General features: G+C 55.3%; 1 protein-coding gene across 1 annotated transcript; it reads right to left on the reverse strand.

Annotated features, from left to right (window-relative positions):
• Positions 1–3168: 3168 nt before the first annotated feature.
• On the reverse strand, positions 3169–17902 carry Ca6 (carbonic anhydrase VI). The gene is made up of 8 exons (XM_005404045.2): positions 16674–17902; positions 14105–14287; positions 10016–10164; positions 9581–9673; positions 8069–8138; positions 7150–7307; positions 5246–5369; positions 3169–3855 (listed from the first exon to the last, which is right to left on the reverse strand). The coding sequence occupies exons 1-8, from the start codon at positions 16750–16752 to the stop codon at positions 3761–3763; spliced, it is 951 nt and encodes a 316-aa protein (XP_005404102.1). The 5' UTR covers positions 16753–17902; the 3' UTR covers positions 3169–3760.
• Between the last annotated feature and the right edge of the window lie 9345 nt (positions 17903–27247).

Genomic DNA, 27247 nt, shown 5'->3' on the forward strand with positions numbered 1-27247 from the left:
CCCCCAGTACAAAAACAAAAACACAAACCTCTTATCACTAGAAACCTTTCCACTTTCTCTTGAGTTGATGTCTGGGTTTTCCAGGTTTCAGGTGAGAATCAGGTAAGCTCCGCCTCGGTGCGGCTTGTAGGACTGAAATGGAAGTTAACAGTAGTCACAGTTAATCCAGGACCTTCACAGCTTCCATCAAGTCACGAAAACGGCGGCGACGACTGCAAACTTTCATTTTCTTCCTCTCAGTGAAGTGAAGGCAGAACGAATATAACTGCCTAAAAAAGAAGGTGACAGGTTTAAATGCTGGAAAATTCTAGACTTTCTTTTTGGTTCTTTTTGGAGAGAGGGTCTTGCTATCAGCCCAGGCTGGCCTCAAACTGACGGCCACCATCCTGCCTCAGCCTCCCAAGTGCTGGGATCACAGGCGTGCACCGCCATGCCGGCTGCATCTTTTTTATTACCATAGCAGCAGCGCTGTTCATCCTGACCTAACCAACCCTGTGAGTCAAATCCCTGCTGCGGACGCCCCCCTTCACATTCGCCCAACAACACATGCACATTTCCGCCCGGCCTCGGCTCCAAACAAATCCTCGATCCGTTCTACTGCTTGCTAACTTCAAAACTAAGCAAGCTTAATTAGCTGAATTTTATGAAAAACTTTAAGAACACTTTTTTTCGAGCTGGTATGGTGGCACATGCCTGTAATCCTAGCACTTGGGAAGCTGAGGCAGGAAGATCTCCATGAGTTCAAGGCCAGCCTGGGCTACATAAAGGAGACCCTGTCTCCAAAAAAAAACCACTTTTTTTCTTCTGTTCCTGGGGATAGAACCCAGGGCCTTTGCCCTAAGCTATATCCCCAGCCCTTTTGATGTTGAGACAGGGTCTCCCAAAGTCACAAGTTGCCCAGGCTGGGCTCAAGCCTGCCATCCTCCTGCCTCAGCCTCCCAAAGAGCTGGAACTATGGGCCTGTGCCACGATGCTCAGTTTAAGAATTAAGCCACCAGGAACTTTTCTTCCTTTCCTTTTCTTAGCAGTGCTGGGATAGAACCCAGGGTCTCATACACGCTAGGCAGACGCTTACCACTGAGCCACACCACCCCTCTTTTTTTCTTTTTTTGTCTTTCTGAGACAGGGTCTCACTATGCATGCAGTTCAGGCTGGCTTTGAGCTCACTTTATAGCCCAGGCTGGCCTCGAACTCTCAATGATCCTCCTGCCTCAGCCTCCCGAGTGCTGGGATGACAGGTGTGCGCCACCACGCCCAGCCACACACACCCTCTTTTGAGAAAACTTTAAAAACAGAACACTTTTTGCCTTCACGTGTTTCATAGCTGGTCTAATTGCTTTCCTGGTTGCCCCAGTGATTAAGGGCCTCATCCCACCCCCACTCAGGGTGTCTGCCAAGACACTCAGGGTCCCCTCAAGCTCATTGTCCACCTCTGGGGCAAGAGAGAAGATGGGCTGGTGGCCTCCGTGGTACAGAAAAGCAAAACAAGGAGTGGAGGCCCACACCATCCATCCAGCCCAAGAGGAGTATGTGCAAAGGGCCTGTGGCCAGGCTGTGTGAGGCACAGCCAAAGAACACCATGGAATGACAAGGAGGTGGGAGAGTGCGTGTGCAGAGAGTAGCCCTGGGCAGGGGTGCAGCCCACAATTAGGGCTTTGGATTTATTCACTGTGATGGAAACCACAGGAGGGCTTGTTCAGACGAAGGGCAGGGCTCGGTTTGTGTTTTAAGGGAATAAACAGTAATAAAGAGTAATGACTATCCTTCAGTCCACCACCCACCTTCCCAAGAAGTCATTACAGACACACCACGCGTCCTGGGCTCCCTTCCTCTGCCTCTCTTCTTTCTCTGTGCCTTGTTTTGCTTTGTTTGAAACAGGGTCTCACTATGTACCGAGGCTGGCCTCAAACTTGTGGCGATCCTCCTGCTTCAGCCTCCTGAGTGCTGAGATCACAGGTGTGCCCCACCACACCCAGCTTCTAGGATTTATTGGTCATTCCTGCTTCTCCTTTTCTCTTGTAAGTCCTGGTGGCTTCCTCTCCTTCTCTGAGTTTTCTCTCTGATTCTTCACCCTTTTCCTGTGGGTCTCTTTATCTAGCCCTAGTTCATTCATTCAGCCATTTTCAGCGAGCCGCTCTGGAGCCAGATGATCACGGCTCCTTCTGTTCCTCAGTTTGCTGTGAAAAGGAAGGAGACAAAACTCCTGTCCCCGAGGAGTCTGTGCGGAATGACACCCCTCCGCGGCCCCAGTCGTCCGAGGCCCGTGACGCGAGCTGGCCCGGGGTTTGGGAGGGTCACACACCTCGGTGGTGTCTGGCGGCATCAACCCACACAGCAACCCGCCCCTCGCCTCTCGTGGGTGTCCGGGGCCCGCGGCGGCTCTGCCGGGTTCTGTCGGGCCGTGCAGTCTGCAGACCAACAGCTCCTGAGCTGGCTGCCCGGCCCGGCTTGGAGCTCAGCCTGGCCCCCTGTGATGGCCGAAGGTGGCCACAAAGGACACGGTAGCGTGGACCCCACTGCGGCCTCATTGAAAGAGGCTCTGCAAGTGTGATCAGGGCGGTCGCTCCATCCCTCGTTCCTGCAGCCAGGCGACACAGACAGGCGACTCTGAGAGGCCTCTGAGACTCAGGCTGCACGGGAAAGACAGGACAGATGCCTGACGGCTTCACACGTTCCCTCTGTGCTCACAGGTGATAAAGCTTCCCGGCAGCCTCCGCGCCCGGCCATGCCCCAGCCACACACATTGTCTGTGTCAGCCGCCCTCCCAAGCCTTTCTCTTCTTTTATTGAGATAGGGTCTTGCTATGCACCCGTCTGGCCTCGAACTCCAGGCGACCCTCCTGCCTCTGCCTCCCAAGTGCTGGGCTCTCAGGCCTGTACCACCACGCCCGGCCACCTGGTCTTGTGTTTTGGGATGGAGCCAACATCCCCGAGTCCTCTCAAGACGGCCCCAGTGTTTTTGATGTGACTGCTGGTGTCTGCGATGATTTGTCACTCTCCGGCCTACAGGGTTGCGGAAGAATCGCCCTCCATTTTCCGAATCTTAGCCCTGGAACTCCTCCCCTCCACGCCCACTTCGTCCCGCCCTCCCCTGTGCCCTGTGCGCCTCCGCAGGGGCTGTATCCCAAGAGGTACAAAGGAATAGAAACAAGGAATCTTAAAACAAATTTCCAAAATTATTTTATTACATCTAAACGCTAAAGGGAATCAGGCTGATTTTTTTTTTCTTTTTTCCCAAGCGAATGGTACTTAATAATTTATGAGTAATTTATGTACAGCGTGATACATTCATTCAAGAAATATTGTCGCGTGCAGGTGAGCGAGTGCGGGTCATCGTGCAGCCACGTCAAGACCCAGACTATTTCTGCCCCCGCAGAAGCGCCCCTGTGTCCTTCTGACCCGAGCGGGGCGGCTCTGCGTGCATCTGCGTCTTGCACCGTTGCTTCCACGTGCTGATTTATTATTATGCCAAGTGAGGGATGATTTCTGCGGTGCCCGGGAGGGAACCCAGGGCCTCGCGCGTGTCAGGCAAGTGCTCGCCCCAGCCGCCCCCGGAGCCCCAGCGGGTGAGTTAGAGCCCAGGGGCCGCGCCATTTCTGCGCCCATCAATTTCCATAGGCGACGTCGGCCCCGAGTCCCGTCTTGTCCCGGGTGATGGTTTCCCGTCCTAATCAGAAGCCCAGTCGGTGTGCAGGGCGCCCGTCCCGGGACTCTCCGCGCCCGGCCGCCCTCTCCCGTGCGCGTCCGCGGTGCCGCCCCCCTTAGTACTGCTTCTTAGCCTTCTTGGGCGCCAGAGCCTTAACCAAGTACTGGATGTTGTTCTCGATCCTGTGTAGTAAAAACTCGACCTCTGAGCCTAAAACATATTCAGTAAAAGAAAAAAAAAAAAAATTAGTTTGGCAAGGCCGAACCTTGGGAGGTCCATTAGGCATGCTGGTGGCGCACGCCTGCAATCCCCGCACTCAGGAGGCTGAGGCAAGAGGATCGCTGTGAGTTCAAGGCCAGCCCGGGCTACAGAGTGAGACCCTATCTAAAAAAACAAAAAACTTTAAAATAAAAAGAATTCTTGGGGCTGGGGATTTAGCTCAGCGGCAAAAGCGCCTGCCTGGCAAGCGCAAGGTCGTGAGTTCGGTTCCCGGTACTGGAGAAAAAAAAAAAAAAAAGAATTCTTTTAAAGTTTAAAATAAATAAATAAATAAACAACAAAAAAAAAAACCAGCAGTCTTGGCAGGGAGAGCCACAGAGTCAGCTGCAAGCCAAGGACAACATGAGCACTTCCGTCCAGCATGGGGACAGAATATCTGAGGTCCCTCATTTGAGTAAACTGGGGGAACCCCTGGCGGGAAATGCTCGTGCAGTGTGCCACATAGGACACTGTACAGTCTGTCCGCAACTGTTGCAAGAATAACAAAACCTTTTCAAAAAAAAAAAAAAAAAAAAAAAACCTGGAGAAGTCTCTAACCAGGAAACAGGTCCACCGGTCTGCAGTCCCTCTGCAAAGCCTAGGAGAAGCTAGGCCTGTGTAGCAGGCCACCACCCTTTGGGAAGGAGGTGTCTCACTTAGTAAAAGGCAAAAGATTTATACGATCTGAAGGGAAAACAGAGTATGAGGTGTCTCACTTAGGAAGATCCTGTCTCAAAATTTTTTCAAAATAAAAATTTGTTTTCTGAGACAGGTCCCGCTATGTAGCTCAGGGTGGCCTTGCGCTCACTCTGTAGCCCAGGTTGGCCTCAGACTCACAGCAATCCTCCTGCCTCAGCCTCCTGACTACAAAGATGATGGACATGTGACACCACGCCCAGCAATATTTGCGTTCTTGCCACCACCACGATGAGACCAGCTGAGATGCCAGCTGGAACCTGACCTGAGGCACCAGCAGGGTCAGGAGAGGCGGGACAGCTCCTGCCGCCCCCAGCACCTGGGGCCTGTGCTTGACCCCCAAGCACGTCCAGGAAATAATCTTTGGTCTCATGGAGGAAGACAGCGCCCGAAGGGGGCTACTGGGGTCCAGCCCGGTGCCCTCAATGTGAACTCCACTTGTCTGTCACCCGCCCCTGCTTCTCCTACCGTCAAAACCAGCGGTGACAGCGCTGTTGTCCCCTCACTGTCCCTCCTGTCTGGACTGGCAGCACCACCACCCCCACCCCAGGCCCTGTCCTGCACCTCAGCTCCTGCCCTCTGTGGCCACCGGGAGCTGGAGGGGCAGGAGCCGGGAGGGGCACAGGGGCAGGCGCGGCACACTCACGCTGGCTGGGGAAGTGGTAGAAGTTGGCCTCCACCACCCTGCCGTGCAGCGGCTGGGCCTTGCGGTAGCCGTTGTGCAGCGTCCTGTTGTGATGCGTCAGCAGAGAGTTCTCGATCTTCCAGACCTGCGGGCCACACAGAGGGAATCACTGCCAAGAGCTCAGTCAGCGGCCAGGCCAGCACTTGTAAGAGCTCAAGTCCAGGGGAGAGTCTAGGTATTCTGTGCCAGGCATGCTGAGGTATGATCCAAAAATATGGTGAATGTTGGCCTGGTGTGGTGGCACGTGCCTGTAATCCCAGCACTCTGGAGGCTGAGGCAGGAGGATTGCCATGGGTTGGAGGCCAGCCTGGGCTACATAGTAAGCCTCTGTCTCAAAAAGCCCATAAACAAATAAATGACACGTTGTTGTTATTCTCCCTCAAAATACTCTCCTTCACTTTGGACACACTAATCCATCTTTCTCGCCACTTTCCAAAGCTCTTCTGGAAGTGTTCTTTCGAGAGTATCTTTTCATGGCTGTCTCACGTCCTGAATCAGTTCGAAATGTTTATGGAAATTTCTGTCAAATAAAACATGACGCTGTGTCCTCATCCACCTTATTCACTGGATCTGCCACTGTGTCACCCCCAGCTCCTCCCCAAAGTTAAGATGACCATGAAAGGTGAAGGCTTTGAATCCTTTCAGGACATCAAGGCAGCCATAACTGCCAACTCAAGACACCGAGGAAAGAGGACTCCGGAGCTGCTACAGAGAGTAGCAAGAAAAATGGGACCCGTGTGTTTGAATGGAGGGAGAGGATTGTGAGGGGGACTCATGGCGATGTGTCTTTCGTTTTTTTGTTTTTTTCCGGTACCGGGAATCGAACTCACAACCTCGCGCTTGCCAGGCAAGCTAAAGAATTCGTCCATCTGCTCGTTCTTCCAGCCTGCACTCTCTTCTAATCTCTTTTCCTATGAGCATTTTGCTACTGCACAGAGAGAAAGAAGCCAACAGAAAGATCTCCGCGGTGCGCTTGCTTTCTGTCTTGCTGAACCGCCTGTGGGCTTTGTGCACACCTGCCCAGGTGTCCTGGCTGTGAGTCGAATCGGAGTTGGCCTCGCTTTCGCTCGCTGGGAAGCAGGACCCAGCCCCTCCCGCCCTTGCTGCGCCTGGGTCAGATCAGCTCTCAGGCCCACGGTTTTCTTTACAACTGCTTGCCTGCTTTCTCTTTCTTTCTTTTTTTTTTGGTACCGGGAATCAAACTCAGGACCTTGAGCTTGCCAGGCAGGTGCTTGTGCCGCTGAGCTATATCCCCAGCGCTCCATTTGGATTTTCAAACCTTCTCTTAGTCTTTTATGTTTTGGGGTTTCACTGGGATGTGTTTAGTGTAAAGTTGTGGGCTTGGGGTGTTTTTTTGGAGGAGTTGGTTTTGTTTTGTTTTGGTTTTGAGACAGAATCTTGCTATGTAGTCCTGGCTGGACTCAAACACTACGAACTTCCTGCCTCAGCCTCCCAAGTGCTGGGATGGCAGGTGTGTGCCACCACGCCCAGCACTTTTTTTTTATTATATTTGTAAAAAGTTCTTTTGCATTAATATCAAACCTACAGGAGTGACTCTTGAATTCCAGACTGACTCTGGGTAACTGGACCCTGACTGACTTCCCACCATGTGGAAAAACGTTCTAGATGTGCGTGAGAAGATAACCGGCCTCACTGACCGCATAGCAGTGAACAGAGTCCGTAGATGCCTGGGTTACCAGTCTCTGCCACGGCCCTGGTGAGGACACCCACAGTCACGTGGGAGGCGCAGCAGACTTGCATGAGACAGATGCCACGGAGCCCCAGGTGTCAGCCCTAGGGAGGCCGGGAGCCCTCTCGGTGCCCCAGCAGCCCGGGCTGGAGCAGGCGATGCCAGCTGGCATTACCTGCGCCCTGGAGAGCTTGACGGAGTCCTCCAGCACGAACCAGCGCACGTTCTCCGTGCAGGGCGGGGTGGTGAGGGAGCCCCAGTAGCTGTAGTAGTGGACGAGGTCCTCGGGCAGCATGTCCAGGACAGTGAGGTCGCTGAGCACCGTGCTTTGTCCTGACAGGGAGGGCGGGAGGTAGAGGGACATTAGAGACAGCACATAGCCCACTGCTCTCGCCGCGTTCAGAAGCAGTTCTGGAAGTCCGCTTTCGTGAGTGTCTGCACAGGTGTGATCAAAAATATGGTGAATGCCGCTCCCTGTGCCACCCAGAAAGGCAGGCTGTAAAAACATCATGTGTCCTCACCCGCCTGACTCGCAGGACCTGGCATCATGCAACTACTGGCTCTACCCCAAAGTCAAAATAAGGATGAACAATAAACATTTCACATAGATCCGGGACACTGGGGCAGCCACAAGGGTAACTAAAGACATGGAAACAAGTAATTAAAGAATGAAACCGACCAGGCGTGGTGGCGCACGCCTATAATCCCAGCACTGGGGAGGCTGAGGCAGGAGGATTGCTGCAAGTTCGAGACCAGCCTGGGCTACAAAGTGAGCTCAAGGCCAGCCTGGACTGCATAGCGAGACCATGTCTCAAAAAAAAAAAAAAAGAAAGAAAGAAAGACATGGAAAGGGACTTCCAGGATGCTTCAGAAAGTGGCAAGAGCAACACATTCGAGTGGCTGGGAGCAAGGGAGGGCGTTGAGGGGGATACTGGCCACATCTTCTACTGCAACACAGTTTTTACTTTGTCACACAGCTCGTAGTGCTCGTGAGCAGGTTCCTCGGAGTCCCCAGGCAGCTCCTCAGATCCTTAGCAGCATCCCCGCACCCTGCTCCACCTCACGCATCGCTCGTCTCCTCCCTGGCGTCCTACCTGGGTGCTTGATGTTGGCCAGGTGGGAGATGAAGCTGCTGTAGTACGTGTTTTCAGCGTAGTCCTCGACCTGGAGGAGAAAGGAGCCATTAGCTGGAGCAGGAAGACGCAGCTGTGTGCCTCCCTAGCAAATGGGCAGAGATGCGCTTGCCAGGGTATGGGGCCTTCCGAAGAGGCGGGGCCTGGCCAAAGGTGGGGGCCCTCAAATGTTCCACCTGAGGATTGTTGCCAACAGCATAAAAGGAGAACAGGAGGGGAGAAGGGGCGCTGTTGATCCTCCGGGAGAAGCTTGTTGCGCTGGTTTTCCTGATAGGAACTCAGCTGTTCTCATCCACGGAGGAGCTCCGGTCCTCGCTGTCGCTGAGGATGGCTGTGGTTCTCTTCAGGGGAATTTCTGGCCCTCACCTTGGGTGTCGCTTCCTGGCTCCCGTGCAGATCCCTCAGCCTCCTGGCCAGATCCTTCCTCCCTCTGGCGCAGACTTTCTAGCTTCTGCCACTGACCTTTGGGCCTCCCCAGTGCAGACCCCTGACACAGACTTGCCGGAGACATTGTCCTGGGCTCTAGGCCTCCAGCTGGACTCATGGAGGACACTGCTGTGGGACCCAGGCCCTCAGCTGCATTCTTTAAGTTTCTAGCACATGGACAGCTCTCTTGCACTCTTCCGTTTTGACTTTTTGGGTGACTGTTATAAAATTATCCTGTAAATTCTGTGTCCCGTGTTAAATCTGTTCCCTTGCAAACCCTGAGGACAACGCCATGACCAGGCCCCGGACCTCAGAGCCGCAAGCTGCCCCTGTGGCTCTGCCATCTCTCCTGCCCTGTTCCTGCCTTTGCTGGCGGCATGGCTGCTGCCGGGTGGGCACCCGGGTCTGACGCCAGGTCAGCCCCGCTCCTGGCTGGCCCGGCCTGATAAAGCCGCCCGCTGACCGTGCTCCAGTGGATGGAAGAGCCAGGTGAGGCCCACGCACACGCGTGTTCTTATTTCAATGATAACCACTCGCATGAGTGAATGTCTTAATTTGTTGTTCGCCTTGGCCTCTCCAGCGCACCGAAATGATTGGGGTTTTGCTCTTGTTTTTGTTTTTTGTGGTGTTGTGGGGGGAAAAAGTTTTTTATACTTTTACCGAGCTTAATACCTACCTTTTGGCAATTCAGCTCCCAAGCACTTATAGCCACCCAGACCTAATCCCGCCCTCCGCAGCCCATAGAAACAGCTGCTTTCTCTGTCCCCTGGGTGAGAGGTGGGCCCCGCCTTTCCTCCTGTCTGTGTCAGGTGAAGCCGCTGTGGCTCCAGGCCTCCCGCTTCATCTTGACCCGGTTATCCGCGCCCCCCAAGGTTCCCAGCCCAGAGGGGGAGCAGGGCCCGGAGGAGGGGTCGGTCCCCCACTGAGTCAGCTTCCCCAGGGCCGGAGCAGGGAAAGGACAGGAGAGACTCGAGGAAGATCATGGTCTACACCCGACACTGTGCCGTCTACACCGCAGGCAGACGGACATCAGTCTACACCACCTACCTCCACAAAGGCGGCCAGCACCGCCAGGCCATCCGGGGCGTCTTTGGCTACATCGTAGCTCTCGTATTTCACGTTGTAGTGAACCACGTGAATCTGCGGGAACGAGAGAGGCACCCGGTGGTCGGGGGCAGCTCACACAGGCCCCGCTGGCTGCGGAGGAAAGAGGACAGCCGGCGGCCTGTGCCCCGCACCCGCAGCGCCCCCCTCTGTGCTCCGCCACCAAGACCCGGAGCCAAGCCGGGGAGATGCCTGCGGGGGTGTTGCCACATGCCAGGGGCGCCAGGGGTGCCCCAAGAGCCCTGGGCCCCCCAGGTCCCCGGGGGCTGGGGACAGGGCGGGCAAGGAGCAGCACCACGAGCTCGAGGCCAGCCGGGGCGACAGGGCAAGACCCTGCCCCGCAGAGGGGAGGGAGCGGGCCGCGGCGCCCTCACGCACCTCGATGACCCGGCGCATCCCGTCCACCGTGTGCTCGGAGCCGCTGAGCTCGGCGGAGGCGCCGCCCCAGTGGTAGTGCATCTGCACGGCCGCGTACTCCGCGCCGTCGGGCGCCGCCAGGCGCATGCTGGAGGGCAGGCTGATCTGCACTGGAGGAGACGGCGGGCGCTCAGACCTCCGGCCCGGGGCTCCGGGTCGCCCCTCGGCCCCGCCCAGAGCGAGCCAGGGCTGCGGGGCTCCGCGCGCGGGGTGCAGGGCTGGGCGGGGGCCGGTCCAGCAGGCCGGTCCTCCGCAAGGGGAGCCCTGCAAGAGCGCGGCCGCTGCGTGCCACTCCAAAATTCCCTTCCCCACCCCGGCCAAGGCGGGGACGGCCCACCACGCGGACTGGGGCGTGACGGCCCTGAGACCGCGCCGATCAGCTTACTCAGTTTACACCCGGGCGGAGCGGTGAGGTGAGGTGAGGGTGCTGTGTTACAGCCCTGACCCACGTGTGTCCTGGGCTTGGCCCCACGGCTGCCCGCCCGCCCGCAGGGCTCGGGTGCGAGGGCGCCCCCTGCTGGCTCTGCGGGTCCGTGGGGCGGGGGACAGAAGGCTGACCGGAGAGGGGAACCCACTCAGAGCTGGGCCGACCCAGCACCAAGCCCCCCACTGCCAACCTCACATCCCCAAGACTTGACTCATCTTCAGAAGATAAGAGCCCAGAGCCAGGCACGGTGGTGAACCCCAGTAGTCCCAGCACTTGGGAGGCTGAGGCAGGAGGCTCACTGCAAGTTCGAGGACAGCCTGGGCTACATAGTGAGTTCAAGGCCAGGCTGAACTACACAGTGAGACCCCATCTCAGAAAACAGAAGGGGGGCTGGGGATTTAGCTCAGCGGCAAAAGCGCCTGCCTGGCAAGTGCAAGGTCTGCATAGCAAGACCCTGTCTCAAAAAAAAAAAAAAAAAAAAAGCCACACCCAGCCTCCAAAGATCAAAACCTGTTCATAGGGGCAGGGCGGGGCAGTGGTTTTAGAACCTATGGCATGTGTGCCACAGCGGGCACGCAGAGCCCTCTCTGCTGGCAGGCGAGGCAGGTGGCCCCCGGGACTTTGGCTTGTGAGCAGCCGATTTCAGCTTTGAATTAATCACACCTGACTCGGGCAACAGGTGAGCAGAGACCCGAGTGCTGCACGCCCTGCTGTCAGGCGAAGCACAGACCCGGCTTTGACCATGATCGTCACACGCACAACAGCCAAGATCACAACTGTGCAAAAGCCTGTCAAGTGCACACCTTGACCTTTCAGTAAGAACTAGCTCATTCAGATCTCTGTAACTGTGCTTTTCTTTGAAGACAAAAGATGTTGATGTGTGCATTTTTTCTAAACTAAAACCCCTCAGCGTTCAGGGTTACTAGCAGTGGTGGCGCTCTGCAATAAGTAAGTGGGTTTTCGGGTGCAGTTTGGGCACCCGGGCTCTAAAAGCTTCGCCGCCCCTGGGGTCAGCGTGGAGCAGGCATGAGGTCCTGGCATCCTTCCCCAAAACAACTCCAACGGTCCACAGACCTACAAAAATGCAAAACTATTGATAATCCTGGCGGTGTTGTGTGCATTGCATTATGTGTGTGCCTGTGTGTGCATGTGTGTGTGTGTGTGTAGTGCTGATGTAGAATCCAAGACATCACACATGCCAGGCAAGTGCTGTACCCCTGAGTTGCACCCCAAGCCCTGCAGGGACATTTGCATACCCCGAAGACACAACCCATGAATAAAATTATGGAGAAGCTGGATTTCATGAAAACTAAAAACTGCCCAGGGTAAAGCTCTGCCGGAGAGAGAGAAGGCAAGCCCGGAAGGAAATGTTCCCTGACAACACAGCTGCTAACTGCCCGCTACCCAAAACGTCCAATAACGCCCAAAACTCAACAACAGAAAGCAAAAGCAGGCTGCTCGGAAAATGGGCAGAGGACGGGCAGAGCCTCTGCCAAGGAGATACGCGGAGGAAGATGAACACACGGATCAGGAGTCGGAGTCAGGCGCAAACTCAGCCACAAGGCTCCCCGGGGCACACTGCCCAGAGCAGCCCAGCCAGAGCCCCCACGTGGACACGATGGCACCCGCTGCCCGGGCAGAAGAGCACGGTCGCTACGTTGGAAGGCAGCGTCCACCACAGCGAAGCACACCCTTCCCACACGACCCAGCAGTCGCCTGCCTGGGTACTGGCTCAGGAGTTGAAAGCTACACAACGGGCACCTGCACACAGATTTACCTGGTTTTTTCTGTTTTTTGGTTTTTTGGTTTGTTTGCTTGGGTTTTTTTTGCCTTTTTGAGACAGGGTCTCGCTAGGCAGTTCAGGCTGGTCTTGAGCTTGCTTTGTAGCCCAGGCTGGTCTCAAACTCACAACGATCCTCCTGCCTCAGCCTCCCAAGTGCTGGGATTACAGGTGTGTGCCACTATGCCCAGCTACAGCAGCTTTCTTTTGTAATAATCGCTGAGATTTGAGAACAACTAAGGTGACTTTCAACAGGTAAATGGATAAACAAAAGCTGGGGTCCATCCTGACCATGCTGAAAAGAAATGGGCTGTTCACCCAGAAAGTCCCACAGAAGAAACTCAGGCTCGGGTCCCCGGTGAAAGAGCGCCTTCTGCAGAGCCACCCCCTGCAGGCTTCCACGGTGGACCTCAGAGAACGCAGAGCTTGGGAGACAGGAAAGATCATGGATTGCTAGGCCTTGGGACAGAGGGGTGAGCAGAAGAAGCACAGGTTTAGGGGGCCCTGAAAGTATCTGGGATGCGTTTCATTAGAAGTCTGCTGAATTCCACAGGGTCCGAACGTAAACTGCAGACTGGTGCTGGTCAGGGTCGACGCGGGCCGTCGGTTCTAACAAAGGCACCTCTCTGTGCTGAACCTGAGCGTTGGGGGCTAAAAAACAGTCTCATCGATGTTTCATTGGAGTTTTCTTTGTATATTAGTTGCTGTTTCCCTCCGTAGAATGCCTAAATGTGCTCAGAGTTATTGAAAACTTACAGCTGACTATAATGCGTATAGCCAAATGATTTCAAAAGATCATCTATAGGGGCTGGGGATTTAGCTCAGCGGCAAAAGCGCCTGCCTGGCAATCGCAAGGTCGTGAGTTCGGTTCCCAGTACCAGAGAAAAACCAAAAATAAAAAAATAAAAATAAAAAAATAAAAAAAATAAAAACCATTCAAAAGATTGTACATCAGGGCTGGAGATGTAGCTCAGCGGCACAGTGCCTGCTTAGCAAGCGCAAGGCCCTGAGCTGGATCCTGGTACCCCCAAAATAAGCAAAATACTGTACATCAAAATATGTAAGGGCTGTAGGGGGTAGTGGGGGGTTCCTACGGTCCCAGCTACTTGGGGGGCTAAGGCAGGAGATCATGTGAGCCCAGGAGCTAGAAGCCAGCCTGGGCGGCATAGCTTAGGCCCTGTTTTAGAGAGAGGGAGAGAGAGATAAAGGTAGAGAAGGAGGAGAGAATGTAGCTCAACGGCATAGCACGTGCAAGGCCTGTCCCTGCAGCGGAGGGCGTTTCATTGATTATCTGTAGAGTGCAGTGACCTCAGCCGCATAAACCCGTGGCATTTGCAGCTGTGACTCTGCCCTCTGTTTACTGCTGTCACCGGCTTTTCTCAGTTGTGCAATATGCACCTGTGCGTAGGCACAAACGGCCCAGCCCAGGGCCCAGGCGGAATACGGGCGCCGGGTGTCCGGGAAGGACACGGCCGGGGCACCAGCCATCTGCGCTCCTCGAGGGTCCCCGCCCAGGAATGCCTCCTCCCAGGCTGGCAGGAGGCTCGGGAGTCTGCTGGCAAACCAGGGGGTGTTTTGCAAAAGTAAGTGGGCATTTTATGGTTTCAGACTCGGTACAGAAATAGAGAAAGAGGGGCACAGGACACGAGGCGTGTGACTGTCACCCGCATGGCCTGCTTCTGGGCCCCGTGAGCTCGATGAGAGGATGCCCGGGCTGGGGGAGCTGGCAGGCCTTCATCTCCAGAGGTCGCTGCCCCGCCCTAGAAGGCCAGCGGGCACACTGCTCCTCGGGTCTCTGTGCTCCCATCCCGTGCGAGTCACCTGCCTCCGCGGGCACCCTTACCCGTGTGGCCGTTGTTGGTCATGGAGAACTGGCCGGCCTGGTCGTCCCCGTAGCCCGTGAGGTGGAGCGCCGTCAGCGCCGGGTTGAAGCGCACCTTCTGCCGCTGCAGGTTGATGGGTGACTGTCGCCTGCCCCCGCACGCCGGGTACTCCAGCGGCCAGTGCTCCTCATCCAGGTCCCCCTCTGCGACGGAGTCGGCGGGCACAGGTCAGGGGCCCCCCCAGGCCAGCGCCCACACAGAGGGGTCCCAGGATCCCCGGGAGGGCCGGGAAACCCGAGCCAGCTCCGAGGGCCGCGTTTCAGGGGCTTTGGTGCTGACTTGGAACCTTCCCAGCACCCTGGGACCACGTACTGGTGCTTGGGAACAGCGGCTGGGTGCTGTGGGCTGGGTGGAGGGCTTTTCCTCCTGTCCTCCAGGGACGGAGGACACTGTGCTCCTTCCCAGCCCCCGGCAGCACCCCACCTCCACGCTGCAGGAACCCGGCTCGCACCTTCTCTCTTGCAGCCCCTTTGTCAGGGCCCCTGGGTGGCGAAGACCACAGGGCTACAGCCACGGGGTCAGGGCCACTGAAGGGGCATCAGGAATGACTCTTTTTAAATTGAAAATCTGGGTACAGTCAGTACACCAATAGTCCCAGCTACTCTGGAGGCTGAGGCAGGAGGATCCCTTGAGCCCAGAAATGAGATCTAGTCTCAAAAAGAAAAGAAGAGGTCAAGTAAAAATATCTGAGTAAGGAAGTTTATCTTTTTGGACAGGGTTCATGATCCCAGGGGCCAGAGTAATGAGGCCAGCTGCCCTCACGGATAATTCAGCCCCGGGGAGAGCCGACAAGCTGTGGCTTCCTGCGTATGCAATTGCGAATCCCCACCAAGCCTTCTGGGGGCGCTGTTTTGAATGGAGTTTCCACGTTGGCCTTGCACAGCTCCTTTTCAATCAGTGGAAACCTCGGTTCTCTATTTCGCTGCCTGTCTCTTCTCACTTAATACCCCAACCCGGCTTTAAACTTCCCTCCTCCCCGGGGTCTGACACCGTGGCCCAGGGCCCATTCACAGGGGTAGCTGCCCGGTGCTCCTGGAAGGCCCTGGAAGAACACCCGCCCGGTCCCTGCGCCCCTGTCCTCGGAGCTGGGCCATGCGGGGAGGATGGGTCCTTCGTCCCCGGGACCCTCCCTCTCCCTGCAGCCTGGAGCCACCACAGGGCATCAGCCAGATGGAGCCAGCGCCCTGGACGTCCCTGGCAGCTAGTGGCACTCCTGTCCCGTGGCACAACGGGGCTCATGGGGGACGCTGTGACGCTGGACCCAAAGCCCCCTGGATGTCCCTGACTCTACTGCCCTTGTCTCGGCGGGACCCACTGTGCCCACCTGGGGCGGGTGTCCCCAGGTGCCTGAGCCGGGGCCATGCAGGGTGGGCTCAGTCCCCTGCGACTGCACTGCCCGTCCCATGGCCCAGTGCAGAACAGAGATGGGGCAGCGGATGCCCCTGTGACCACATGCGGCAACACCCAGTGTCCTGTCTTCAGCTCACCCTGGAGCCAGAGCCCGAGCCAAATGCCAGGACTTTAACGGTCACATTGCAGAACTCTGCTTGGCGGCCGGGGGCCATCTGAAGGCAAATGGGCTCCTGTCAAGTCCAGGAGCTCCGGGCAAAGCAGGGTGTGGTGGCACACGCCTATACTCCCAGCACTCAGGAGGCTGAGGCAGGAGGATCACTTTGAGCTTGAGGTCAGCCTGAGCTACCTAGGGAGATCCTGTCTCACAAAACAAAAAATAGGAAATAAAAGAGGCTCTGCATAAACTGTGCTTGGGGGCATCTCCAGGAAGGAATCTTCTTTTTGTTTTGTTTTTTGTTTTTCTCTGGTACCGGGAATCGAACTCAGGACCTTGCACTTGCCAGGCAGGCGCCGTGCCGCTGAGCTAAATCCCCAGCCCCTCCAGGGGGAATCTTATAACACCCATTGGGAGGACAAGGGGTCCCCTCTAAGAATTGCACTTTCTCCTTACACAGACCAAGAAAGCAAATGGTTTTTGGCTCAAAAGCCGCCAACACTGCGGGTGGAAAAGGTTTAAAGCGCGGAGCCTGCGTGAATCTGGGGCTTGGGAAGCGGGAGCGACGTCCTCTTCTCCTGCATGGGAGTTTGAGCTCAGTTCATTCTTCATTCATTCAGAGAGATGGAAAAGGTAGCATCTGCCCGGACACAGGGCATACTCCTGTCATCCCAGTGCTCTGGGAGGCTGAGGCAGGAGGATTATAAGTTTGAGCCCAGCCTGGGCACCCTAGGGTCTTAGCGAGATCCTGTGTCTGAAGAAAATTAAAAAGGCTGGTGATGGAGCTCGGTGTGGAGGCCCTGGGTTCCATCCCCGTGACTGCAATTTTTGTCTGTTTTGAACTCGCTATGTCGCACAGGCTGGGTTCCAACTCATTGCAATCCTCCTGCCTCAGCCTCCAGAATGCTGTGCAAATTTAAACATTAAAAACGGAGAAGAGCTAGCATCTGAACCCACAGCCAGCCCCAGCTGAGGCGCCACACAGACGTGGGCACCTAGGAGCCCCATGGGGTGCTGCTTACCTGAGTAGGTCCATTCGGACCTGACCTGGGTCTGGACCCCCAGGAGGAGCAGGGACACCAGAGTCGCCAGGGTCGCCATGGTGCTGCAGGTCTGGAGCAGTACAGGCACCAGGACAGCTCTGCTTTTAAAAGCTCAGAAACTGTAAATAACAATTTACACCCCGTCCAGCTGGCTGAGCCGCCCTGCCCCGCACCCACGGAACAATAATACCTCCCCACAATGGCCCTCTCAGTGCGTGCCGTGTGCCAGGCGTGCCCCGTCCAATTAGTGGTGTCTGCTGTCAGGGCCCTCCTGGGACCTCACGGGGGCCCGAGGCCACACAGAGGGCCATTGTGGAGGGGACCCGGGGGAAGGGGCGGCGGCGGCAGGAAGCAGGGCTCCCGGGCCACACGCTTCCTCTGCCCTTTCTGCCAGGCCGCGTGGGGCATCACGGGCTGCACGCCCCGCCGAATCCCCGCTGGCATTTCCTGCCTGTCTCGGAGCCACGGCCAGCACCTGGAAAAATGGGCTGGCACCACGTCTGGCCAGGACAATGGGGTCCCAGCCGGAGGAGGACGCGGGCTGACCTCAGAGCCCCGGGCAGGAGACGCCCCTGGCCAAGGCCACGGCGTGGGTGGGGGAGGAGGTCCCCGGCTTCGTTCTGACCGGTCTGCCACCTGGCCACCTGCTGCTGGGCCGCCCGATCCTGTGTGTCCGCCCGGCCACTGAGGGGAGCATGGGCACTCACACAGAGGGCAGCCTCAGCCGTGCCCTTCCTGCAGGGCAAAGGGCAGGCAGAGTTCCCCCGGGCACTCACCACACCACTGCGAGGCCCGGGCCTGGCCTGCGCTGGCAAACAGAGCCGGGCAGGAAGGGCAAGGGCAAGGGCACTCGCGGTGTTTCAGGGACTCCCTGTCCCTGTCACAAGGGGTACCAGGGGCAGCTGCTGCGGCAAAGATCCGCCCGAAAGCCCAGCATGGTGACGTACACCTGTAACCCTAGCGCTCAGGAGGATGAGGCAGGAGGATCTCTGCAAGTTCAAGGCCAGCCTGGGTAGGGGTACTTAGGCCCATGTAGTTCACAGGCTGAAACAGTCTCAAAGGCGTTGAGGTCAAGAGCAAGGGAGCTGAAGCAGAAGCGTGCTCCTGACGTGGCTCTGCCCAGCTGGTTGTCCCATCGCCATGTGCCTCGGTCCGTCCTTCCCCGCCACCCCCCGGGGCTCAGCAGGAGAGCCGCTCGCTGTGCCGACAAGGGAGTGACGGCTTCGCCACCAAGGGGACAGGTACAAATGGTCGCGGAGCTTGGGGAACTTTCCATGTGGGCGGAGATCCGGGACCCACAGGGGGCCCTGCAGGAGGGACGGCGGTGTGGACCCCACGGTCCTGCCTCACCGTGGACAGTCAGACAAGCCAGGCAGCAAACGGGACGCTGGATGTTTTCCCAGGGAATCTCCTTGGGGAAACTGAGGCAGGCGCTGCAGAGGGAACAAAGCGGAAAGGTCTCGGGGTGACAGAGCAGGGCGCCGGGGCCGAGCTGGGCACCCGGTGTCGGCGGTGGGGAGCCAGGAGCAGTTGCTCTAAGGCAGGAGCAGGCAGAACAAGGGTCCCCCAAGCCCAGCGCTCCCCTCAGGGCTCTCAAGGGCTTCTGCTGTCTGGGGCTGGTGTTTCGGGTCCCCAGCAGACGCCCTGCTGCCTGGCCATTCAGCAGAGGCTGCACCCAGGTTGCGCAAAACCCACTCGGCCAGCTCTGAGGGGTCATTTCAATTAATAAGGACCTCAGGCAAGGTGGCGCACGCCTGTTATCCCAGCATGCAGGAAGCTGAGGCAGGAGGATGGCTGCAAGTTTGAGGCCAGCCTGGGCTACATAGTGAGATCCTGTCTAAAAAAAAAAAAGTTACTAAAGGAGCAGCTCAGCTGGGATGGGGACTGACACCTGGGGATGAGGACAAGTTACCGAAGCCAGGGCTCCTGCCCCGGGGTGGCTTCCTTCCGGTGACGTGACCGGTGCAGGACCAAGGACGTCAAGCTGGTGGCCTAACATCTGATTCATTGTCTCCTTTGACCTTAAAATTTTCCACCAGCTCCTTCCTCCTCCCTGTGAGGTGCGTTTGTTCCCGCTGTGCGTGCTTGCGCGCGTGTGTGCACGTGTGTGTGTGCGCGTGTGTGTGGCTCTGCACACACAGTCTCCCGCCTCCGCAGCCCAGGCCCACACCAGGCCTTGTCCTGGCCCCGGTGGGAGACAGCAACAAGGTGGCACTGCCGCCCCGTGCGGGGGGAGGAGGGGGTGCCCATTCCCCCCACTCCCTGCCAGCCCAGGGCAAGGCTCACACCGGGAAGTCAGACTCAGCCCAGGGACGCAGTGACACGCGTCACACAGGCCAGCCGAAACACAGGACAACGAGAGCAGCGGGGACAGAGGGGACAGCAGGGACAGAGGGACAGTGGGAGGGCTGTTCCGGCTGAGCGGATGGCTGCTGCTGCGTTTCGCCTGGGCGTCCGGCTCTCTCACTGATGACTCATTCTGACAGGTGAGTTCTGTGCTCGGCCCCGTCCTACATAAACTCCAACCGACCGGGTGTGGTGGCACACGCCTGCCATCCCCGCTGTCGTGGGAGGCTGAGGCAGGAGGATTGCTGCAAGTTCAAGGTCAGCATGGGCTACCTAGGGAGACCCTGTCTCAAAAAACAAACAAACAGAAAAGAATGGCTCTGAATGTGAATTTCACACTGTGTCTAAATTGCCACAACAGAGAGGATTAATCATGAAAAACTCTGTGCATTTGTTTGAGAACTTAATCCAATGTCCACAGCCCCACTCACCTGTGGGAGGCCTGGAAGAGCGCCGGGCCGGGGCTCCGCCTGGAAGGGCACGGAGGCCCTGGCCAAGGACACACAGGATCCACCACAGCCCATGACGTCAGACCGTCACGTTTCCCCCACACTGGAAAAACAAATAATTCTAAACTTTAAAAAACTGTTAAAAACACAGCCCAGACAGGGCAGGCAAACCACAGGCTGTGGACGTGCTCTCTACGCAGCGTCTGGGCGCCCGGCAGTCACAGCGCGCCCACAGGTGCCAGAGACTCGTGTTTACCATCACCCCGCGGGCACGACTGCCAAAACACACGCTCCCGGCTCCCTCTCTGAGGAGACTGCATCTGTTATTCTTCTTACTGAGACACAATCTCTCTAGGTAGCTCAGGCTGGCCCCGCACTTGTGGAAATCCTCCTGCCTCAGCCTCCCAAGGGCTGGGATCACAGGTGTGTGCAACCCTGTCCAGCTGGCTGCCGTATCTTTGAGACCAAAATCTAACAAGGATGGCAGGAAAAATAAAAATTGTAAATCAATACCTCTAGTGAGTTTATTTTTTTATTTTTTTTGGTTTTTCTCCGGTACCGGGAACCGAACTCACGACCTTGCGCTTGCCAGGCAGGCGCTTTTGCCGCTGAGCTAAATCCCCAGCCCCCTCTAGTGAGTTTAAACAGTAAAAATTCTAAGGAAAACAAGAGTGAATAAATACATGAAATAATGCTCTTTCTTTATAGCTGATATCTTTTAGACATTTTTAGTCCTTTACATGAATGTCACCATTCATGTAAAATACATGAAATAATGCTCTTTCTTTATAGCTGATATCTTTTAGACATTTTTAGTCCTTTACATGAATGTCACCATTTTCTTTTTTTCTCTCTCTCTTTCTTTCTTTTTTTCCTTCTTTCTTTCTTTCCTTCTTTCTCCTTCTTTCTTTCTACCACTGAGCTACATATACACCCATTTTAAATTTTTTTTTGGGGGGGGCAGGGTCTCAATAAGTTGCACAGGTTGATCTTGAATTTGAGATCCTCCTGCCTCAGCCTCCGCAGTAGCTGGGTTCACAGGCGTGCACCACCATGCTAAGCTAATGTCATCTTTGTCAGTGATCAATCTTCCCAACTCATGCTCACCTGGGACAGGAACCAAAGCTGCCTAAATTGTCCCACTTTGCTCTTTAAGCCAAGAGAAGCCATGTCACCCAATTTTAGCTTCAGGGTTTTTATTTTGTTGTTTTCTTTCTTAGAAAAACATACAGGCAGAGATCAAGAAAGCTTAGCAACATCATTCCTCTCTAAAATCGGATGTGATGCCCAGAGCCATGCAGCTATCTTGTGACCATGAAAGGGCCACTATGCTAAGGATGACAGAACAGAATGCAAGAGTTCAGGTGCTCAGAGTCTTCACAGAGCAGTTGATATGACGCTGGCCACCACCTTGAGACTACCTGGTGGCATCTGGAAGTGGCCCTCAGGGATACATCAACAAGTAGACAACGTTCCAGTCACATTTCTAAGCACTTTTTTTTTTTCTCTTTTTGAGACAGGGTCTTACTATGCAGTTCAGGCTGGCTTCAAACTCCCAAGGATCCTCCTGCCTCAGCCTCCCAAGTGCTGGGATCACAGGTGTGCGCCACCACACCAGCTCTAAGCAGTGGTTGCGCTCAGCTCACTCAAGAGGAAACAAATATACAAGCAAAACAGCAGTAGCCTCCACCAGCCATGGTGGCACACGCCTGTGACCCTCCCACTCGGGAGGCTGAGGCAAGAGGATCTCAAAGTCAAGCCTAGCCTGGGCACCTAGCAACTCTGCAGGACCATCTCAAAATATAAAAGGGGCTGGGGGTGTGGCTCGGCCCTGGATTTCATCCCTGCCGCAATAAGAGGAGATGATGACTTCGGAGAACGCCAAATATTTTAAGAAAGCGAAGCACAGCAGTGGGGCAGGCTGGCGAGCTGTCACGCGGGCTGCCGGCGGTGGCCTCTCCACAGTGACACAGAGCCAAGGGCTGATGAGAAGGAGCCAGGAGGTGCCGAGGGCCGAGCCCTCCCTGCAGGGTGGTCACCGGAACCTCAGGGCTGCCACACCCAGCCAGGAGTACACACCAGCAGCAATTTCCAAAATTTCTGGGACAGCTGGACAAGGTGTCACACACCTATAATTGCAGTGCTTGGGAGGCTGAGGCAGGAGAATCACCGTGAGTCTGAGGCCAGCCTGAACAAATAGCAAGATCCTGTCTCAAAAAACCTGAAAAAAGAAAGAAAAAAAAAAAAAAAACACTTAAAACTGGCAGACAGACTCATCTGTGGGTGTAAGAGACCCTGGCGTCCTCAGAAGTGTTAAAGTGAACCTACTTAACTCATCGATTTTCCTTCCTAATAAAAAATAATAAGTTCTTACTACTTAGTAGCTACTCAGGAGGCTGAGGCAGGACTATCACTTGAGCCCAGAAGTTCAAGACCATCCTGGGCAGCACAGCAAGATCCCACCTCAAAAATTGATAAACAAATAAAAGTAAAACAAAATAAACTCTATCAACATTGTGATTGTTGATGAGTTCACAGCCAGGTTCCCCTGCCTTGTGTTTTGTGTTTTGTTTCGTTTTGTTTTTATTGTACTGGGGATTGAACTCAGAGCCTTCGTGCTGAACTATATCCCCAGCCACTTTTTATTTTTTTATTTTGAGACAAGGTCTCGCTAAATTGCTAAATTGCCCAGGCTGGGCTCAGACTTGCTATCCTCCTGCCTCAGCCTCCCGGCGTGCATGGACCACAGTGTGCGCCGCCTTAAGTCGTCCGCGGCTCCTCTGAAGCATCCCGGGAAGCGCGCCGAGCCCAGGGCTGCGTGTCTGCTCCTCTTGTCCCCCGCCGGCTCCTCAACGCCGGCTCCAAACCCCCGGCCCTCCTTGCCTCTCGCCTGCGCCCGGCAGCTGCGTGGCGCGCGCCTGACACCCAGTGGTCAGAAGAGGGAGTGCAGGTCGATGCTGACCAGGTTGGAGTTTTCGTTTCCCGCAAAACCCACGGTGTAGCCAGGAATGTCTGTGACCCAGAAGGCTGAGGCAGGAAGACCGCAAATGTGAGCCCAGCCTGGGCAGTTTAGGGAAACCTTATCTCAGACTAAAACGTAAGAAAGGGCTGGAGATCAGCTCAGCGCAAAGGCTCTGGGTTCGTTCAACTCCCAGTACCCCCAACTCCTGTGCCAGCAACATGTGATGGGGGTGCAGCGAGCTGACAGTACTTGGGCAGGGTGGGGGGGGGTGCCCGGGAGGGTGTTGAGATTTATGAGAAGCCCTAGGCTCACCCCGAAAAGCACTGGTTCACAGAGAAAGCAGGAAAAATCGCCCCACTAGGGCAAGGGAGGAGGCAGCACTGGTGCAGCACGACTGGGGTCTAGCCGGGGTCCTACTCTCCACACCACCAAAGCTTTGCTGGGGTGAAATTAGCACAGCAGAACGTTAACGGGCTTTGGTTTGGTTTTTGGTTTTGGTTTTTTGTTTTTTGTTTTTTGTTTTTTGTTTTTCTTTTTGAGGCAGGGTCTCGCTATGCAGTTCAGGCTGGCCTTGAGCTCACTGTGTAGCTCAGGCTGGTCTTGAACTCACAAGATCCTCCTGCCTCAGCCTCCCAAGTGCTGGGATTACAGGCATATGCCACCACACCCAGCTAGTTTTGTTTTGTTCTGTTTTGGTGCTGGTACTGGGGATTGCACCAAAGGGCCTTCGCCCTGAGCTACACCCCAGCCCTTCATTTATTATTTATTTGTTAATTTTTGTCTTTTGGAGACAGGTTCTAGCTACGTAGTTCATTCTGGTCTTGAACTCACTATGGAGCCCAGGCTGGCTTCGAACTCAGGGCGATCCTGCCGCCGCGGCCTCCCAGGTGCTGGGATGACAGGCGTGTGCCACAGAGCCGGGCGGGTGATTTTTCTTTTTCTTCGCACAGGTTTGCAGCACACAATGACCGCATCCCTGGCGGGGAGCGGTGCGTGGACAGAACACACGCAATTCTCTCCTTCCCCTTCTCCTTCTCTCCCATGGGCAAAAGATTTACAGTTTTCCTGTGTGTTTCCAACACCCTTGGTGACCTTTCTGTCTGGCTTCTTTCTTTTTTTCCCTTTTCTTTTTTTTTTTAAGCAGTGGCAAAAGCGAAGAGAGGGGGGAAGCTGGCCCTGCGGGGGGCGAGGCCAGCAAGCTCGCTGCCTCAGGACACAGCACAGCCACTGCGGACAGTCCCCACGGCCCTGTCTGGCCGCTTTCTCGGAGCACAGGGTTTTCAAGGTGCACCCCCCCCATGGGACATGGCAGTGGTTGATTCGGTTTTCTGGCTGGTTAATCCGCTGCGGGACGTATCGTCCAAGGCCGAAATGACAACAACTTGAAAGTTCTTAACCGACTTTCTATTCATCTAAGAATTGGGCGCTGCTCCACTCCATGGAATGAAGTAAATAAAATATTCTGGGGAGCCAAGTAGAAGGGGTTGATTTTATAGACTAAAAGGGGAGGGTGAAGAAATCAGAAACAGCCCAGTGCCACCACGCTCCTGAAATCCCAACACTCTCGGGAGGCTGAGGCAGGAGAATCACCATGAGTTTGAGGCCAGCCTGGGCTACATAACAAGACCCTGCTCAAAAAAAAAAGTAATCAGAAACAAAAAACAGAAAGCAGGTTAGTCATGTCCAAGTTACTTTCCCTGTAACTTAGGGCCGGGGACACAGAATAACAGAAAAATTGAAACTGACCTGTTTGGGCAGTGGGGATCCTGATTTCTTGACTAAGTTAAACAGTCCAGTTTCAGCTTGGGAACCTGGGACGTTAGCCCGAGGGATTCCGTTTTGACTTTTGTTTTGCCCGGTTGGCCGGGGCCCACTACAGAAGTTCAGTGGGAAACAGCGGCCTCGTGTGGCTTCTCTTTTAGAGCGCTGAAGGGCATGATAAAGCACACCCGCAGCTCCAGCTACTCGGAGACTGAGGCCGGGGGATTCCTTCAGCCTGGGAGCTGGAGACCGGCTTGGACAACACAACAGGCTCCGGCTCCAAGAAAAGCGAGTGTGTGCCACGCTTTGATTCGCGCGCTCCTCTGCTGGTACACATCGGGAAATTTCCATCTTGTCGCTGCTGACAGTAGTGTTCTTATGGAAAACTGTGTATCCGTGTTTACTGAGTACAGGTATTCTGGTTTCAGGATTTCTTTTGCTAGTACTGGGAGCTGAACTCAGGACCTTCACACTGAGAGCTACACCCCTCCCTCTTTATTTTTTATTTTGATTTTTTGTTATTGTTGTTGTTGCTTTGTTGGGGGGGCGTGGTCTTTTTGAGACAGGGTCTCACTATGCAGTTCAGGCTGGTCTTGAGCTCACTTTGTAGCCCAGGCTGGTCTTGAACTCGCACCGATCCTCCTGCCTCAGCCTCCCAAGTGCTGGGATCACATGCGTGTGCCACCACATCCGGCTTATTTTTTACTGAGACAGGATCTCCCTAGTTGCCCAGGCTGAGCTCAAACTTCCCATCCTCCTGCCTCAGCCTCCCAGAGTGCCAGGATTATAGCTTCGACTCTTGAGGACAGACCTAGGAGTGAGTTACTGGATCACAGGTCATTCTGTGCTGAACTCTGAAGATTTCCAGACCCCTTGGAATTGACAGAGGAAGACTTATTTAGCCCAGGCCAGCTGTCCCCAGTTGCCCAGGGGAGGGGACAGGTTCCATACACCCAACCCCCACGCCCGCCCCCACCTCAAGGGCTCTGGGGCCTCACCGCACCCTGGGAATGAAGGCCACAAAAGGCCCCATTCAGGGAGTTAATTTGCCAGAGATTTCCTGCAGACCGGGCTTCTCGGAGTCCCAGGTCCTCGCTCTCACCGCCTCTAGCCTAAATGAAACCGGACAGGCGGAGGGAGTTAACCGAGGCCGAAAGAGCCTCAGAACAATCGGTTCTCCACAGTGTTTTTGTCCAGACCTTCCAGGTCACTAATTCACCATGTTTTCTTTCAAAGGAGGAAACAATGAGGCGGACATTTCAGGGTCCCCCGCAGGAAAATGCCCCTGGGCTGACACAGCAGTGGAGTGAAGGAATGTTCTAGAAAACCCAGCCGCTTGGGACAATGCTTTCTCAAAAGGAATGCGGGACGTGACTGTGGACATCACTTGTTGGGCCAAGTTCAAACTTCCGCATGGTGGTCTTCTCTAGAGCTTCGGCTCAGCTGGGTCATGCCTGTAGTTCCATCAGTGTAGGAAGCTGAGGCAGGAGGGTCCATGGTAGTTTGAGACTAGCCTGGACTACATAGTGAGACCCTGTCTCAAGAAAAAAAAAAATATATATATATAGAGAGAGAGAGAGAGAGAGAGATGAAGTTATTGGAATAATTAATGTGATTCCATCCAATGGACCTTAAATATTATTCTTTAAATATTTCATCAATATTAGAAATAATAGGCCTGGTGTATGGCACATGCCTATCTTCCCAGCACTCGAGAGACTGAGGCAGGAAGATCACTGCAAGCTCTGGCTCCACCCCCAGCACCAGAAAAAAACAGATGTTTGTGAAAAATACGAATGTGACTGTTTACATTCTTTTTCTTGTACTAAGCCTTTGAAATCTAGCATGGGTCTTCTAACCAAACCTCACTACCTTAGCAGTAAGTGCAGTTTCTTTTCTTTTCTTTTTTTTTTTTTTCGGTGACCCTCCTGCCTTGGCCTCCCAAGTGCTGGGATTCTGCGTGCCATTCTACCTGTGACCTTAATGCAGCCCTGAAAACAAAGGTGGGCCCACCTCTGGCCCCATTTTACAGAGGAGCAAATGGGCCTCCAAGATATTCCTTTTTTTGCCTATTTATTTTGGGGTTTTTTTGTTTGTTTGTTTTTTGTTTTTCTTCTGGTACCAGGAATCAAACTCACGACCTTGCACTTGCCAGGCAGGTGCTGTGCCACTGAGCTAAGTCCCCAGCCCCTATTTTGGAGTTTTTTGAGACAGGGTCTCACTATATACCCCAGGCTGGCCTCGAACTCTCCAGTATCCTCCCGCCTCAGCCTCCTGAGTGGTGGGGTTACAGGCCACTCCTAGTTGGAGGGTCAGAGGCATTGAGTCACTGCTGGAGCCTTGAGAAGCAGCAGCACAGCCAGGCTTCTGGGGAAGGCAGGTGCCCTGGTCCCCAGCTGTGACGCCCAGCCCAAGGGCAGCGCAGACATAGGCGGCTACCACAGGAGAGCAAAGACCTGGTCCTCTCTCCCATTGGGACCATGGCTGCCCTGCTGGTTGGCCTCTTTGCAGTCATGTTGGGGATCTGTGTCATCGGCCCAGCCCATCCTCTGAGTGGGCTTGGGTGTCTCCCCCTCTGCCAGTAAGTCCCAGGTGAGCACCACAGAGAGTTCAGAGCCAGGACACCAGACTCAATAGGCCTCCAAAGCCTTGTTCAAGCACTGCTCCCTGAAGACAAGGTCAGTTTGTGCAGTCTGCAACACGACCTCCTGGCCAGGCCTGCTGGGGGAGCAGAGCAGGCTCTGAGGGTGCTTATCCTGTGGAGCCGGCCCCACCCCACATTTGCCCAAGACAGGCCGGCCCTCTGCCTGGCGACCTTTTGGTCTTAGACAGCAGGAGCTCAGTAGGGGAAAAACCCGGGAGTAAGATATCAGCCTCCTGTCCCCGAGCTGGGGACCTCGGTGGGTGACAACTGAAGCAGCCGCTAAGTGGGGCCTGGGTCAGCTCAGCCGGCAACACAGAAGGGCCAGACTCCCAATCCAGGTGTTGTCCCCACCTAGGCAGGCCACCAACTCCCTGGGGCCCTAGATTGCGCC

Source organism: Chinchilla lanigera, unplaced genomic scaffold, assembly GCF_000276665.1.
Source record: "Chinchilla lanigera isolate Chin_1 unplaced genomic scaffold, ChiLan1.0 scaffold00085, whole genome shotgun sequence".
Classification (NCBI taxonomy): domain Eukaryota; kingdom Metazoa; phylum Chordata; class Mammalia; order Rodentia; family Chinchillidae; genus Chinchilla; species Chinchilla lanigera.